The following is a 15,300-nucleotide window of genomic DNA, read 5'->3' on the forward strand; positions in this document are numbered from 1 at the left end:
CGCCCGTATTCACATGTGACACTTTCTAGTGAAGCGGATACTCTTTGTGAATCGGGAGAATCTCTACGGTTGCATCCTTCGCGTGAGATGTCGTTTGGAAACCGACGCAGCGTTCCTGGCTCCAGGAAAGCTTCCTTCGAAAACCTCAATGTTTGATTTCGCACGCCTAGGGTACAGCAACAGGCAGACCCCAGACGAAGCGAAAGTGGGAAGCGGCTACATCACTAGCGGGTATCCAGATGAAGCAAGGAGTGTTCATGATGTCCGTGTATGCTCCTCGCATTTCACCGATAATGTGTACCTGGATGAGAACATCATGCAAGTGCAACTTGGATTGACACAAACTCTTACTGTAAAAGAGAGGTGCATTATTCCAGTAGTGGGGTCTGAGGCAATGGGGTCATTTCAGGATGTACTAACCCTTCCAAAATTTTACACTTGGTTGTGCCCAAAGATCGAAGATTATAATGTAACCGCAGCCCCATTTTTTTTTTTTTTACAACACCATCCCAAGATTGAGGTTCTCGGTGAAGATTTGTGCGTTTGGAAAAGGTAAGTGAAGGTGTAACTCGTATACCCCATGTTAATTACCCGAAGCTCATGAAACCGTCCAGAAATGTAAAGAACACACAATTCCAGATTTGCATTGCAATTGGAGTACTTACGAAGCTGTTTTTTTTTTTTTTTTTTTTTTGTGAGTCCTCGCTTCAGGTCCCGAGTGACATTGCCAGTGTGGTGCACGCTGATAACTGTCTGTGCATAGCAAATAATAAATACCTGAGCATGGAGAGTTGAATGTGGACTTGTGCAATGGCTCTTGAATGGTCAACACTCAGTCAACACAAAGATTTATTCACATTTGCATAACTTATCGCCTGTCATTATTATAATACATAGACAAGAGGTAATGCTCTGCCAAGGATCTCTGAAGTTACAGTATTGAAAAATGTTTTCAAAACAGTGGTGCAAAAAAAAAAATGGGACCAATGACAGGTATCAAAATTTGTTTGAGGAAATGATGCACACTAAAGATGATAGGACCGGGATGCAAAAACGTTGGCGAATCATGCGGACGACACACCCAGGTATCTGTCGTCTGTTTCTCGGTCTCCAAACTCAGCTTGTAAACACACAATAAGCAGTGAACCTGACGTAGCTGTAAAAAGAAAGGACACTTTCCTAAACACGTAGCACAGTAATCTCCTGACAATCATTCTAATTCTAACCAGGCCCTTGAGTTGCACAGCTGGTTAGAGCCTTCGTAACTTTCATTGGGCATTCGTCGTGTGTGCAAACGACGACGACAACTACGGCAATAAGGATGGCTCAACGTGCCGATCTATTGTGGGTACAGTTGGCGAAGACTGTGATTGTCGCTGCAATACTGCGGTGGATACACCACCAGAAGTTCTGGCCGAAGACAAAGAGCTGGGAACAAAGTGTGATGCGTGCTTACACTGTACTTCGCCGTCATTGCACAACTCTGCCACTTCACCAGCACTGCAGCATATAGCTACTCATCGGGTTCCTGGGGAGCACAAACGCCGCACAAACACTTGGATTGTTTCCTGCGTCGTAGTGAATGTCACGGGATCAAGTATTGAGCACTCTAATCATGAACGTACCTAAAGCAGTGGTCCTGAGGCTCGTTCTGTGTGCTAACGCAGCTACGGCACGTACATCACCAGCGACTTGCAGAGGAAGCGGATCCGTCGAATATAGGCCGTCATGAAACATGTATATTCGTCACGGGAGCTATTATTAAAGGCATTCGAACAGCACGATTCGCCACTTCCGCGTTCCGAGTCCGACATCTCCGTATGTGCCTTCGCCTTCGTCTCCCTCAGGTCCCCCAAGGTCGCCATTTTCCCATGTATTTGTTCCTATCACGATGCGTGCAATGCCGGAGGCCGCCCTTAGATACCCCATTGTTAACAGACGTTGGCTTGCGTTTGATTGTAGCGCGCTAAAGATCCAGTTGAAGCACAGTCCAAGCCAGGCCAAGTCACCGAAGGAGAAATGGACGACTGCGCCTGTGGCGCCAGTGGCGGCGCCTGGTACGACAGGTACGCTATGTGATGCACGCAGCCGTGCACTAGATCCTTCCGATCGCTCAACACGGTTAAAAACGGGACCAAAAAGTGAAACACGACACAGAAAGTTGTTATACGCGTTTTATTTGGACATATAAAGGCTAGATTCATTCGCAGAAACAACAAAAACATTTTGCCGCTAAACTTAGCGCGCTGAAGTGATCCGGAACGGCAACAGTGGGGTATCTAGTGGCGGCCTTCTTCGTTGCACGCTTTTCCGAGGTGAGTTTGGAGGACCTGGTCTCCCTGACCTTGCTCATGCAAGCAGCAAGCCGCGGGGACTCCTCTGGCTCGCCGCGTTCTTATTGGTCAGATTCCTCGTGACGTTGCTAAAGATTCTCAGCAGGGAGTTCCGCTTGACGCCCGCATCCGTCGTCTGCTGTAGCGCCGCTTACACACGAATTATGCAAAAAATATTCCGTCGATCGGGATGGGACTTTTGGAGTCATGGTCAGTGAAGGACGGGGAATCTCATTTCACTGTGGTTTCGGAATCGATCTGTGGTCGATGCGACTGTCCCTTTAAGTAACATCAGAAATACCGCAAGAGCTGGGTGATGCTGCCAGTATTCAAGGGATAGCTTCGTCCAGTCAAAGACTGACACAAGGGTGCTGTGCACCTATATTGTAAGCATGAGATTTATGCATGGAGGAAAGAAGAAACGGAGGCGCCCCAACGGCTCTTCGGCAGAAGAGAGAAGCGTGGGGCAAGTGACGTGGGGATAGGAGGTGAGCTGTAGCTTCTTTGGAGCCAGGCGAGGGTCACGTTACCTGAATTGCCCAATGAGGCCACATTGCACACGCCACTTTGGGGGCCACTTCGGCGCGCTACCACCACACCTCTCCAAGTATTCCGAAACTATTGTGGCGGCCCGTGGAAGACGACGACGACGCGCCTCTGCTGCCACGCGCTACGGCGCTGGCACGGCAGTTCTACCGGCACCGTCCTAGCGTGAGGCCACGACCATCTGCCCGCTGGGACATTCCATCATCGCCGGTCAGGTCTCATGTAGAGGGAACCACCTCCTCTACATTTGGTGACCCGAACAACGAACACCATGTTCGGCGTAATTCGGCCATGCAACATCCTAAATTTTTCGGCAAACCAGCAGCGGACCACCCTCTAGCAGGCAAGGCGCACCGGGACCACTGTTCCACCGGGGACCCGCAGGGAGACCACAGTACGCTGACTTTCCGGCCTCCACTTGCTTCATGATGGACCTCCCCGGCACTTCTTTGGCGGCAACCGGCATTCACGCTGTCGTACCGGTCGCGGTACTGTCGCCCACTCAGGAACTCAACACAATCAGCAACAAACAGCTCTCAACAACGATCACTCAACGCACTCCCTCAGCAACAAGCAACGCAGCAACTCAACGCCACACAACGCACTCAAGCACCCAACCACTCAGCACTCACAACTCATCTCTGGAACCCGCCCGGATCCTGCGCCCTTGTTCCCGCCATCCCGCTGCTGCATCAACAGCCACAATCGCAAGCCGTATCTCCAATCGTCCACCGTCCACGAGTCGTCCTCATTCTCCTCTTCATGGCATCGACGCGGACCTCAACCGCACGCACCGCTCCGCGTCTGAGGGGGGGAGTGATGTGGCGGCCCGTGGAAGACGACGACGACGCGCCTCTGCTGCCACGCGCTACGGCGCTGGCACGGCAGTTCTACCGGCACCGTCCTAGCGTGAGGCCACGACCATCTGCCCGCTGGGACATTCCATCATCGCCGGTCAGGACTCATGTAGAGGGACACCACCTCCTCTACACTATGCATTGGGGGCTCCCATAGGGATCCATGAAGAAGACCGAGAGACACGGACACAGAAGACGACACACGTAGGTTCTGTGTCTGAGGCTGTGTCTGTGGCTGTGTCTGAGAACCTATGTGTGTCGTCTTCTGTGTCCGTGTCTCTCATGGATCTATACCAGCTAGCCTGCACCCTTTCCCTTGTTTCTTTAGTGCTTCCGAATGCAGGAATTGTGAGTGTCGTGAACATTGGTCCATCTCAACTTGCCCTTTTGGATGAATCGGTTATTGAACATGCTGCTTTATATACCCTGTGTCATCTTGGCCTGGCTATCGCTTCTGTCGAATCCGACATTGCACTCGTTTGGAGTAGTTTACGGAAGCAATGTGAAAGACTCACGCAGGCCGGGTATGACAACCAATTGATTGCGAAGAGGGCCATGAAATTGTTTGAAAGTTCACAGTGTAGACCATGGAATGATGGAAACTCTCGTAATGTAGTTGTTATTCCCTATTTTCATGCAATTGCTCACAACGTTCTTGCTGTCGCTAAATACTATAATATCAAAGTTGTTTTTTCCAATGCCTTTAAATTAAGTCGTTTGACTCCCTTCAGCTCTAAATCTGAATCTTGTGGCGTGAGGCACAGGAAGCCTTTTGTTCCTTGCAAGCAGAACGTTGTGTATTCTATTCCCCTTGAGTGCGGCTTTGTATACGTTGGCCAGACGCGCCGGTGCCTCAATGACCGGATTAGGGAACATGCAGCAAATGTTGAAAGAATGGCCGGGTCTTCGGAACTGGTAGATCATTTACGGGATTGTAGAGGTTGCCAGCCTTGCTTCAAGGACACTACAGTGCTTGCGTGAGAACCCTACGCACACCGAAGGTTGTTTCGGGAATCCTTGGAGATTGCCACCAGGGGAAACGTAGTTAGCAATGCGTCTTTTATCCCTCTCGCACCCCTTCGAAGACTTTTAGCTTTTAAGTTGAGATGAACTAATAAATTGTATTGCTGTGTCTGAGAACCTACGTGTGTCGTCTTCTGTGTCCGTGTCTCTCGGTCTTCTTCATGGATCTATACCAGCTAGCCTGCACCCTTTCCCTTGTTTCTTTAGTGCTTCTGAATGCAGGAATTGTGAGTGTCGTGAACATTGGTCCATCTCAACTTGCCCTTTTGGATGAATCGGTTATTGAACATGCTGCTTTATATACCCTGTGTCATCTTGGCCTGGCTATCGCTCCTGTCGAATCCGACATTGCACTCGTTTGGAGTAGTTTACGGAAGCAATGTGAAAGACTCACGCAGGCCGGGTATGACAACCAATTGATTGCGAAGAGGGCCATGAAATTGTTTGAAAGTTCACAGTGTAGACCATGGAATGATGGAAACTCTCGTAATGTAGTTGTTATTCCCTATTTTCATGCAATTGCTCACAACATTCTTGCTGTCGCTAAATACTATAATATCAAAGTTGTTTTTTCCAATGCCTTTAAATTAAGTCGTTTGACCCCCTTCAGCTCTAAATCTGAATCTTGTGGCGTGAGGCACAGGAAGCCTTTTGTTCCTTGCAAGCAGAACGTTGTGTATTCTATTCCCCTTGAGTGCGGCTTTGTATACGTTGGCCAGACGCGCCGGTGCCTCAATGACTGGATTAGGGAACATGCAGCAAATGTTGAAAGAATGGCCGGGTCTTCGGAACTGGTAGATCATTTACGGGATTGTAGAGGTTGCCAGCCTTGCTTCAAGGACACTACAGTGCTTGCGTGGGAACCCTACGCACACCGAAGGTTGTTTCGGGAATCCTTGGAGATTGCCACCAGGGGAAACGTAGTTAGCAATGCGTCTTTTATCCCTCTCGCACCCCTTCGAAGATTTTTAGCTTTTAAGTTGAGATGAACTAATAAATTGTATTGCTGTGTCTGAGAACCTATATACGTGTGTCGTCTTCTGTGTCCGTGTCTCTCGGTCTTCTTCATGGATCTATACCAGCTAGCCTGCAACCTTTCCCTTGTTTCTTTAGTGCTTCTGAATGCAGGAATTGTGAGTGTCGTGAACATTGGTCCATCTCAACTTGCCCTTTTGGATGAATCGGTTATTGAACATGCTGCTTTATATACCCTGTGTCATCTTGGCCTGGCTATCGCTTCTGTCGAATCCGACATTGCACTCATCAAGCTGGTTCTTCGGCGCAAATTTGTCCCCCCTGGTGTTCTCCTGGGCTCGCAGCTGTTACTTCCGTGGCATCTCAAGTTAAAGCTCCTGTGCTGCTACAAGTCTACTCTGGTTGGACAGGTTCGTAACCTCAGGACCCTGTCATCCAAGATTTGGACATTACTCTACGGCGACAGGTATGCTTCAGAGACATACTTCTTAAAGTGGTCGCAGCTTCAAAGCGCGGAGTTTGCTAGGCAGTGGTGCTCGAAGAAAAAAACTTTTGTGGTTGCGGCTCCTCCCACGTGCAAAGCTGGCAGTGCTTCTTCTGAACTGGTCAACCCTTTTGATGTAAGCATTTCTCAGAATTCACTTGAGGTTCTGTCCCAGCCCCCGAAATGCTCCCTGCCTGTGAAACCTACAAAGTTTGATGTTGCAGCGCTCATAAGTCATGTTTCCACCAAAATTACTGATAGCACTGACAGATTGGTGTTTACTGAACGCTGTCTCTCCCGCATTCCCGCTTCCGCTTATACTAACGGCCCATCACCTCATTTGAAGCAGATCAGGAATGTTAAGGATGAACTTTTTTCCATTGACGCCATATTGCTTCAATGTGATAAGTCTGGTAAATTTGCTGTTTTGCCCAGTGCAATATACTTGAACAAGGTCAATTCTGCTATTGGTGATCTTTTCACTCCGTTTCGTGGTTCGTTACAAAAGTACAAGTCCTCTATTGTAAGCATTTTCGCCAAGGCGAACCACCAAATGTCCAAACTTGTTGTAAAATGCAAGTGCTCTGAGCTATCGGTCAAATTCCTTTTAAAAGACCACAAACCGCAGATGCCTCTTCGTGTCGTTGTGAGTGAAACTGGTACTTGGCAGAAACTCGTTGCAAAATTTCTCCAACGCGGACTAAAAGTTCTACAGCTTCCTGGTTCTCTCTCGCTACGGAATTCTGAGGAACTGATCGAGAGCTTAGAGCCCTTCCACGGTGCTCTGGTAACTATGTTTTCCCTTGATATAAAAGATTTGTATTACTCGCTGAACGTAAAGGTTCTACTCAGGACAGTCAAACATTTTATTGAAGATCAGTTGGTTGTTTTTCAGTCTGAAGTTGGTCTTTCCTGTGATGATTTTCTCAGTATTCTAGAGTGTTATTTGAAATCTACGGTTATCTCTGTTGACAATTGTTTGTTCGTTCAGAAAAATGATGTATGCATTGGATCCGCGGTCGCTCCTGTCTTATCAGAAATTTATCTAAATACCTTGGACATTGAGCTGAGCAAGCTTACGAGTTATGGGAGTCAAAAGTGTGTTTTGATTCGTCGGTTTGTTGATGATATCATTTGTTATCTCTGATGCTGGTTCTATATGTGTGGACTCTACCTTACACCAGCTCCGGTGGCGCAGCAGTAACGCGTGCGCTTGGAGACTGGGAGGTCCGTGGTTCGAATCCGCGGGCCGGCTGTGCCGTCTGGGGTTTTTCCTGGGTTTCCCTCAGATGTGTAATAGGCGTATGCCGGCACAGTTCCCCTGAAGTCGGCCCATGGACGCAGCTATCCTCCCCCCGAGCGGATTCCGCTCGGTCTTCCACTTCACCCTTTCCTCTCCTCCTCTCCACCACCTTTCCCTTCCCGAGAAACATGCCGCCTAATCAGGCAGGCAGACCTCTCGGGTTCCTCCCAACGACACTCCTCCTCCTCCTCCTCCCTCCTCGACTCTACCTTACAGGCCGTTAGTACAGTAGCACCCGAGTTAAAGTTTTGTGTAGAGCAACCCTCTCATGGGATGCTGAGGTTCCTGGACCTCACATTTCATTGTAACCCGGGTTTTTGTTGGTCATATGGAAAAGAAAACTGCAAGCCGGTCCTGCCCTACTCAAGCGCACATTCTAAACTTGTTAAGTTCGGTGTTTGTACATCCCTCTTGAATGCTGCAACGAAGAAAAGCTGTTTTCATTTTGTTTGGAGTAGTTTACGGAAGCAATGTGAAAGACTCACGCAGGCCGGGTATGACAACCAATTGATTGCAAAGAGGGCCATGAAATTGCTTGAAAGTTCACAGTGTAGACCATGGAATGATGGAAACTCTCGTAATGTAGTTGTTATTCCCTATTTTCATGCAGTTGCTCACAACATTCTTGCTGTCGCTAAATACTATAATATCAAAGTTGTTTTTTCCAATGCCTTTAAATTAAGTCGTTTGACCCCCTTCAGCTCTAAATCTGAATTTTGTGGCGTGAGGCACAGGAAGCCTTTTGTTCCTTGCAAGCAGAACGTTGTGTATTCTATTCCCCTTGAGTGCGGCTTTGTATACGTTGGCCAGACGCGCCGGTGCCTCAATGACCGGATTAGGGAACATGCAGCAAATGTTGAAAGAATGGCCGGGTCTTCGGAACTGGTAGATCATTTACGGGATTGTAGAGGTTGCCAGCCTTGCTTCAAGGACACTACAGTGCTTGCGTGGGAACCCTACGCACACCGAAGGTTGTTTCGGGAATCCTTGGAGATTGCCACCAGGGGAAACGTAGTTAGCAATGCGTCTTTTATCCCTCTCGCACCCCTTCGAAGATTTTTAGCTTTTAAATTGAGATGAACTAATAAATTGTATTGCTGTGTCTGAGAACCTACGTGTGTCGTCTTCTGTGTCCGTGTCTCTCGGTCTTCTTCATGGATCTATACCAGCTAGCCTGCACCCTTTCCCTTGTTCCCATAGGGATGTATGTAACCGAAACCGGAAGGCGAGCAGTGATGTCACTGGAGTGGCCCCCAATCTCGGCTTCACCTCTCAGAGCAATAGGGCTCCTCCTCTCTTTCCTTCCTCCATGGATTTATGCGAGGTTGTCAGACAAGCAGGTCGCAAAAACACGAGAAGGCATCGGAACTTTTTGTAAGCAATAAACAAAACCATGTTCAGTGCCTCCGGTGACAAAACGAGAAAACGTTCTGCAGAAGATGTTCAAGATGCCGAATTTCATTTACTTTCTCTAATTCTTATCCATGCCAATTTTTTCATGTTCTAGCTGTCTTGGCCATCCACTGCGCTCATTCGCTGAATCATCTTGGTAGGGCTGTCACCATATTGTTTCATAACATGCAACGAGCAAAAAGGGCACAATAGCGGCAGCGACTTTTTTAGCGACTTTCACTTTCAATTTTAGCGACTTTTCGGGGCGCCACTAGCGACTTCCTGCGAATGAGATTTGGCAACACTGTTGGCTTGTGGATAGGAGAATTGTGTGGGCGTCTCGTCGTCTCGTTCCTGAGACGAATTGCGTGCGCGTTTTGTGTGGTTTGATATCAAAGGTGAGAATTGTCACAACGTGCGTCTTTCGTCGCACACTTGAAGTTGGCAGATAGTATACAAACGTGATTGGTAAATTTCTACACCCGTCCCACCGCGTTCTAGGCTATAAACCATCACTGCCTAATGTGGCCTGGCTCCCCTAGTGGGTCCACTGGAAAGAAAAAGGCCGGTTATTTGTAAAGCGATTTAGTGCAGTTATCTCTAATTGCTGCGTAATGATCTTAACAATTAGTTAATATCCTGGTAATTGCGCTAAAGAAATATGTGGTTCCGTCACTGTTGAAGCCGCAGCTACTGTTGCACCACCAGTTTCAGATACAAGGTAACGACGCAATGAGAAATTAATATTTGCATCATCATTTTACTGTAATAAGACGTTCTGTAACGGAACTACTTTCAGTAATGTTATTCCCAAACCATCCTGCCCAGACACCTCTATATTTCTGTTTCGAGTTAGCCCTGCAGACACACAAACAAAAACACACAAATGCAAAATTCATTACCGTTTTCAGCATGTTATGTGCTTGATGGAAACATAATTTTCACCAGAGCTAAGGAAGTTAGTCGACATTGAACTTTCGTGTAATTCCTACCTTTGTCACAATGGGTGTTGCAAGGCATTTGGTAATAGTTCTGATACATCAAAATCATACCAATATGATGAAAGAAGCCGCACATTCATGTACTTCCTAAGGTTCAGTGTTGGGTAACTTGTTACTGCAACAAAGCTACATTTTTGGTAACTTTGAACTCGACTCTTCGCTTTTGAGCTCCAGTAACCTCTTGAGGAATTGGTTCCATTCTTAGGTAACTTTGTCAAACTAACTTGATGGAAGTTCCTTTTGTTCGATTCTAGCCTACAAACATCGCGAGCTACATCCTCCCTCCCCGTGAGACGATATCCATGTGCATGTCTGACTCCCATGTTGTTACGTGATGAATGGTGAATGTTACAAATTCTATTTTGCCCCTACACTAGGAGGCTCAGGTATAACGCTCATCATAGCAACAAGCAGTGTATTTATAATGACATGGCATTCCATAGCAGGACTAAAACTTGGCGTGGTACAGGTCCCGACAAAAGTTTACGGAACACGCGAGCTGTGTATTTTCACCTTGGTATGACACCCTAGTGGCAAGCGGAAGCTGGCGAAATCAGACCAGTTCACTGCCTTAGAGGGGTGGACGACTGCGTTCTTAGCGACACTCTGCGGTAGTTTCGGCATGATTACTCTTGTATGTGCCCACGAAGTGAGTTGGATTTAACGGTTGTGCTCGCCAACAACACGTGACTCAACGTCAATTGTTCGTCAGTCAATCGATTATCAATGTCAGCGTCAATTGTTTATCAGCTGGTCTTGACTGAGTTCCATAATAAAGCAATTGTTTACAATGCTTATATCTTTCTTTCTCTTGTCTACATATCACAGCTTTCCAATAAAAACAATACACCGTAAAGTGTTGCCACCATGATTAATCGTTGTTATCACGATGATCTTAACAATCTTAACAGTCTTAACAATCTTAACAGTCTTAACAATCGTTGAATCACATGTTGTTGGCGAGCACAACAGTCAAATCCAACTCACTTCACGGGCACATACAAGAGTAATCATACCGAAACTACCACAGTGTGTTGCTAAGAGCGCAGTCGTCCACCGCTCTGAGGCAATGAACTGGCCTGATTTCGCCAGCTTCCGCTTGCCGCTAGGGTGTCGTACCGAGGAGAAAATGCACCGCTCGCGTGTCCCGTAAACTTTTGTCGGGACCTGTACTACGACATGTGTATAACTCATGGAGCATAAACTTTCAATGCCTGTTTTGTGCTCTGTTCTTATTACGGATCAAATTATCAGATTCCTTCCTATAGAAGCACGTAAAGATTTGCTTCTTTTGTCATATCAGATATTCATATAGTTCTTGTATATCAAAATTATTATAAAATGTCTTGCACCGCCCATTGTGAGATCAAGATCTGAATTAATTATAGGAAGGTCAAGAAGTAAAAAGTTTATATTAGGTTGCAGGTAACTCGTAAGTAACTGGTTACTTTTGCAAAGTAGCTTAGGAATATAAAGTTCTTTCATTACCTGTAGCTTCGTTAGTAACTTATATTTTTGACACAGTAACGTAATTGGTAACGAGTTCCTATTGTCGAGTAACTACCCCATCTCTGGTTGCGATATACTTTTCCAACGTCAAACAAAGCAGACATCGGAACTAGAACAACGCCAAGTGTATCATTTCAGCCACACACCGCCCTACACCATTAGAAATACATTACTCGCCATTGTGATGGACACCATCTGATTCACTGAATACGCTGTCAAAACTAGATTCATATTGTTCACCGTGCAACAACAAGGGAAGTAGATAGACCATGCATGGGCTCATGTCTCATTGGAGATGGAGCTTCCATTTTTGTGCATCAAATATGAAAACAGGGGACCTGAAACTTGCCTCAAATTGCCATAAAAGGAAGGAGTCACCAAAAAGGAAGTAGCTTAGTTACACTAACGAGTTACACTTAAGAGCAGCATATCTGACATTTGGGGCCTTATCCTCGTCAAAACTAATCGACCTTGATTACTTTACGTCATTAGCTGTAGGGTGGGGCTGCCACGAAATACTCCGCCCTTAGAGCTCTGTCATTTCAATTGAAATTTATCCCTAGTTTTCCTTCACAGCGTCTCGGTGCTAATCTCGGACCGTGACCCTACGTCATTTTGATGTAACTATGACGTAAAAGATTTGTTTCAAAGCTTAAAAGTAATGTAGCGAAAGAGGGTCAATTACTTTGAGTGGCGACAGGTTTAGTCTGTATTTGCTCGTCACAACAAAAAATCCATATGTGTCTTCGTTTTTGTTTAATAATGACAGAAAGCATTGCTGCTGTTTCTTTGCGCGGATCGCCGCCTTGTATGCGTGAAAGTGGCGGGCTTTTCAAAGTGTCTTACAATCAATGTTCTTGCAACACTCTTTGTTGAGTAAAACTATCAATGCTCATTTGCGGTACCATTACCACCCCCACAGCTCACGAGCAAAGGAAGCATATTGAAATGCAACTTCCGTAATATCATTTCGCTTATCGAGCACACGAACACACAGAAAAATAAAAAAAGCGCACCGATTTCTTATAAATGCGTGCACAGCTGGCGCCACACTGTTCGTTCGATCTTTTGCGTGATCCTTTATGGGGGTTTTGTCGTTTTGTTTTGTCGCGTGCCATCGGCGCTATCTCACGGCCACATACCACAATTATTCGCCTCGAGATCGAACTGTATGTGGCGCTGCGGCGGAGCTCTAGTGGGGATACGGCACGATCCGGCGCGGCAGGCGCAGGCTTTTCTACGCATGTTTCGCAGTGTTCCTGGATGAAATGCCGCTGTCAGTGCCTCACATATTGCGGATGTGTTGAAATGCGCTGCTTAGAAAGCTCAAAGGGTATGAAACTTGAGAAAAACTTCTGCACTGCGAAACGTAGAAGTCGCGAAGTTCTGAAAAGGAAATCTTCTGCGTGCTTTCGAAGGGAAACACTGCCAAGTCATTCCTTTGTTGCAAGCCAGATTTTGTTTTGGTCTTTTGCTGTTCTCACTCGAATATTTGTTCGTCACCTATATAGCTGTCTTTCCCTCTTCCTTTTTATCTTAGATTGAGACAACAAGAATTTAACAAAATAAAAACTACTCAAAATTCCTGTCTACACTGGTCTTGGCAATCCAAATGTACAAGTGTGCAACACCGCATCAGGGCAGAATAGTCCAATAGCTACTGAAGCCCTTCGCTCTAATTTTTGTGTCGTATAACAGCGGTGGTTTCACGTCGTGCGAGTCTGAGAGAGGTTCGAGATTTGATTCGTCTCCTGTGCAGGCATTCGTTAAAAGGTGCTAAAGTATGTTACGAGGTGATCGCACCTGTGTGGATGGTGTTGACTTTGTGTGGGATGCTACCGGTTATGTAATAACTACATACAAAATACGTTTTTGGTTCCAGTGGCAGGTATATCACGTATGTGAAGGACAAAAGTCGAACCTGTCATGCGGTCAGATGAAATGAGATGAAAGTTGGAAACTCACACATTTAAAAACACCCATGTCATACATTCATGCATTGATATATTCCTCGCATTCCATATATTCATACATTCGATACAACTTGTGTTTACGCGCGTAGAATATAATAACTGGATTTTAAGAAGTAAGATCAAACCGCTAGCACGAATCATTCTATAAATGAGTGAGACAATGAGAAACTGATGAGAAAAAAAAAAAAAACTGTTACCACATTGAACATTGACCTTAGCTCTTATTATATTTTGTTTGACACAGAGAGCCGCAGTGACAAAAATGACAAAGGCCGACTGGAATCCCCATACTGGAACATATGCACGTTCTGTAGTTTCCTTGCCTGCTACGCACGCTTGTGCTGGGAAGTAGACAAGTTCAAAAAGTTCTCCACGAAGTCATTTTCACTCATTTTGAAGCGATTTTGAAAACTCAAATGTTCAGAAACTGTGCCTTCCAAGCACGTTTTGGGGCACGATGACCACAGCGCAAGCACCGGCTCAAGCAGCGCATCCCCACTAAGGGAAGTTCACGCAGCAGCCGCACAGTGGCGACACTGTTCGATCTCGAGGCGAATACATGCAAAGTACAATCACGGTGTCACACAAACACTGCTGCCTTGCACACCTGTACATCATGAAAAATGACAACAGCAAAAAGGAAATTACAAGCGTGCTTTTTTGCACATTATCCACTACAATTGAGTTTTACACCAAAAGAGTTTTCCGTTTCCGACATCAAAGAATCGAAGGAACAAGGCAGGGCGGGCAGATCACAGGTGTGGCCTTCGGGTTCTCAGGAGGGAATGCCGATAAGGCGGGTCGCATCCCAAGATAACACGTTGGGCTATTGGTTGATAAAAGGTGTCGGCCACTTTTAATATTCACGCCTTTTTCGACTGTGCACCAATGGCAGAAGAGATCAAAAGTAATCGAGGTTGATTGCTTTGACAAAGATAGGGCCCTTGGAGCGTATAACAAAATGAGTGCAAAAAATCATGGATGTGAACAACATGTGACTTAGCAGTCTTCAAATATTTTCCAGCAGATAAGCAAATTTATGCTGGTAGTACCGAAGTCTGGTAATTTGCTGCTCGTTGCTAAAAACCTTCGGAAAATTGTCACATAGCCTTTTGTGATAGTCTATAATAGATAGAAAGAGATGGCTTGAGTAATCTCAACAGAGCACAGGCTGGCTCTGTAGCACAGTTAGCCTAGCTTCAGCAGGATCATATGTTTATTTTTTTTAGACATGGTCAGATATAGTCAGGGGGATAAATCTGTTCCTTTCGATTGACCAGTGTGGGATGTAACCATCTATATTGTCAGTTTTCTGCCATTATTTTTTGGTGCTGCGGTTCATGATCCATAAGACTGCACTGGATGACTCCACTCGCCAAATGTCAGTCAGGTGTCCTGGCAAGCTTTTGATGGTTTAGGGCAATGTTGAAAGGTGGGGAATTCAGCTGTGAAGCCAGATAGAAGCAAAACCCTCACATCAGGCGACTGTTCTTTTGTACCATCCTAATTGTTGCCAATCTACTCAAAGGGGATTATTGGTTAAACAAGTGTAGGGCCACTGTGTTGATGCAAAAATCCAACCACTGGCCCCTTGGACTAAGGTTCTTTCTTGGGTGCTTTATTAGGTAAAGAAGTGGGTTAGCTTTGAATGCGTGTTTATGTCATAAGCAGATCAGAGACAAGAAGGTTCCTTTTGATTTTTCAGTTTGATGCAAATATCACAGGACCAAATGATGCATACTTTGCATGTGTCAGGTACAATAGTGAATTTTATTACGTTGTCTCAAGTGCAGCAGGGCGTCCGCATCTGAGGCCAATTGAAGCAAAGAACTGTTTTCCTGGAGGAAAAAATATTTACCTTCCCAAAGAAACATTTCTTGGTAACATACTGGGACCTTGAACAG

General features: G+C 46.0%; 3 protein-coding genes across 13 annotated transcripts in view; all 3 read left to right on the forward strand.

Moving 5' to 3' along the window:
- Positions 1-5,826: 5,826 nt before the first annotated feature.
- LOC135389576 (uncharacterized) lies at positions 5,827-7,365 on the forward strand. Its single transcript, XM_064619612.1, has one exon. The coding sequence runs from the start codon at positions 5,827-5,829 to the stop codon at positions 7,363-7,365; it is 1,539 nt and encodes a 512-aa protein (XP_064475682.1).
- Positions 7,366-7,649: 284 nt separating this feature from the next.
- LOC135389577 (uncharacterized) lies at positions 7,650-8,601 on the forward strand. The gene is made up of 2 exons (XM_064619613.1): positions 7,650-7,664; positions 7,738-8,601. Exons 1-2 carry the CDS (start codon positions 7,650-7,652, stop codon positions 8,599-8,601), a joined length of 879 nt encoding a protein of 292 aa, XP_064475683.1.
- A 603-nt stretch (positions 8,602-9,204) lies between these two features.
- The window catches only part of LOC135388552 (intersectin-1-like), a 337,751-nt gene continuing 331,655 nt past the window's right edge, over positions 9,205-15,300 (forward strand). For all 11 annotated transcript variants that reach the window (XM_064618160.1, XM_064618162.1, XM_064618161.1 and 8 more), the window contains exon 1: positions 9,205-9,311. The gene's annotated coding sequence lies outside the window, so the exon portion shown is untranslated. The remainder of the gene's footprint in view (positions 9,312-15,300) is intronic.

The sequence above is a fragment of the Ornithodoros turicata genome, chromosome 3 (assembly GCF_037126465.1).
Source record: "Ornithodoros turicata isolate Travis chromosome 3, ASM3712646v1, whole genome shotgun sequence".
Classification (NCBI taxonomy): Eukaryota; Metazoa; Arthropoda; class Arachnida; order Ixodida; family Argasidae; genus Ornithodoros; species Ornithodoros turicata.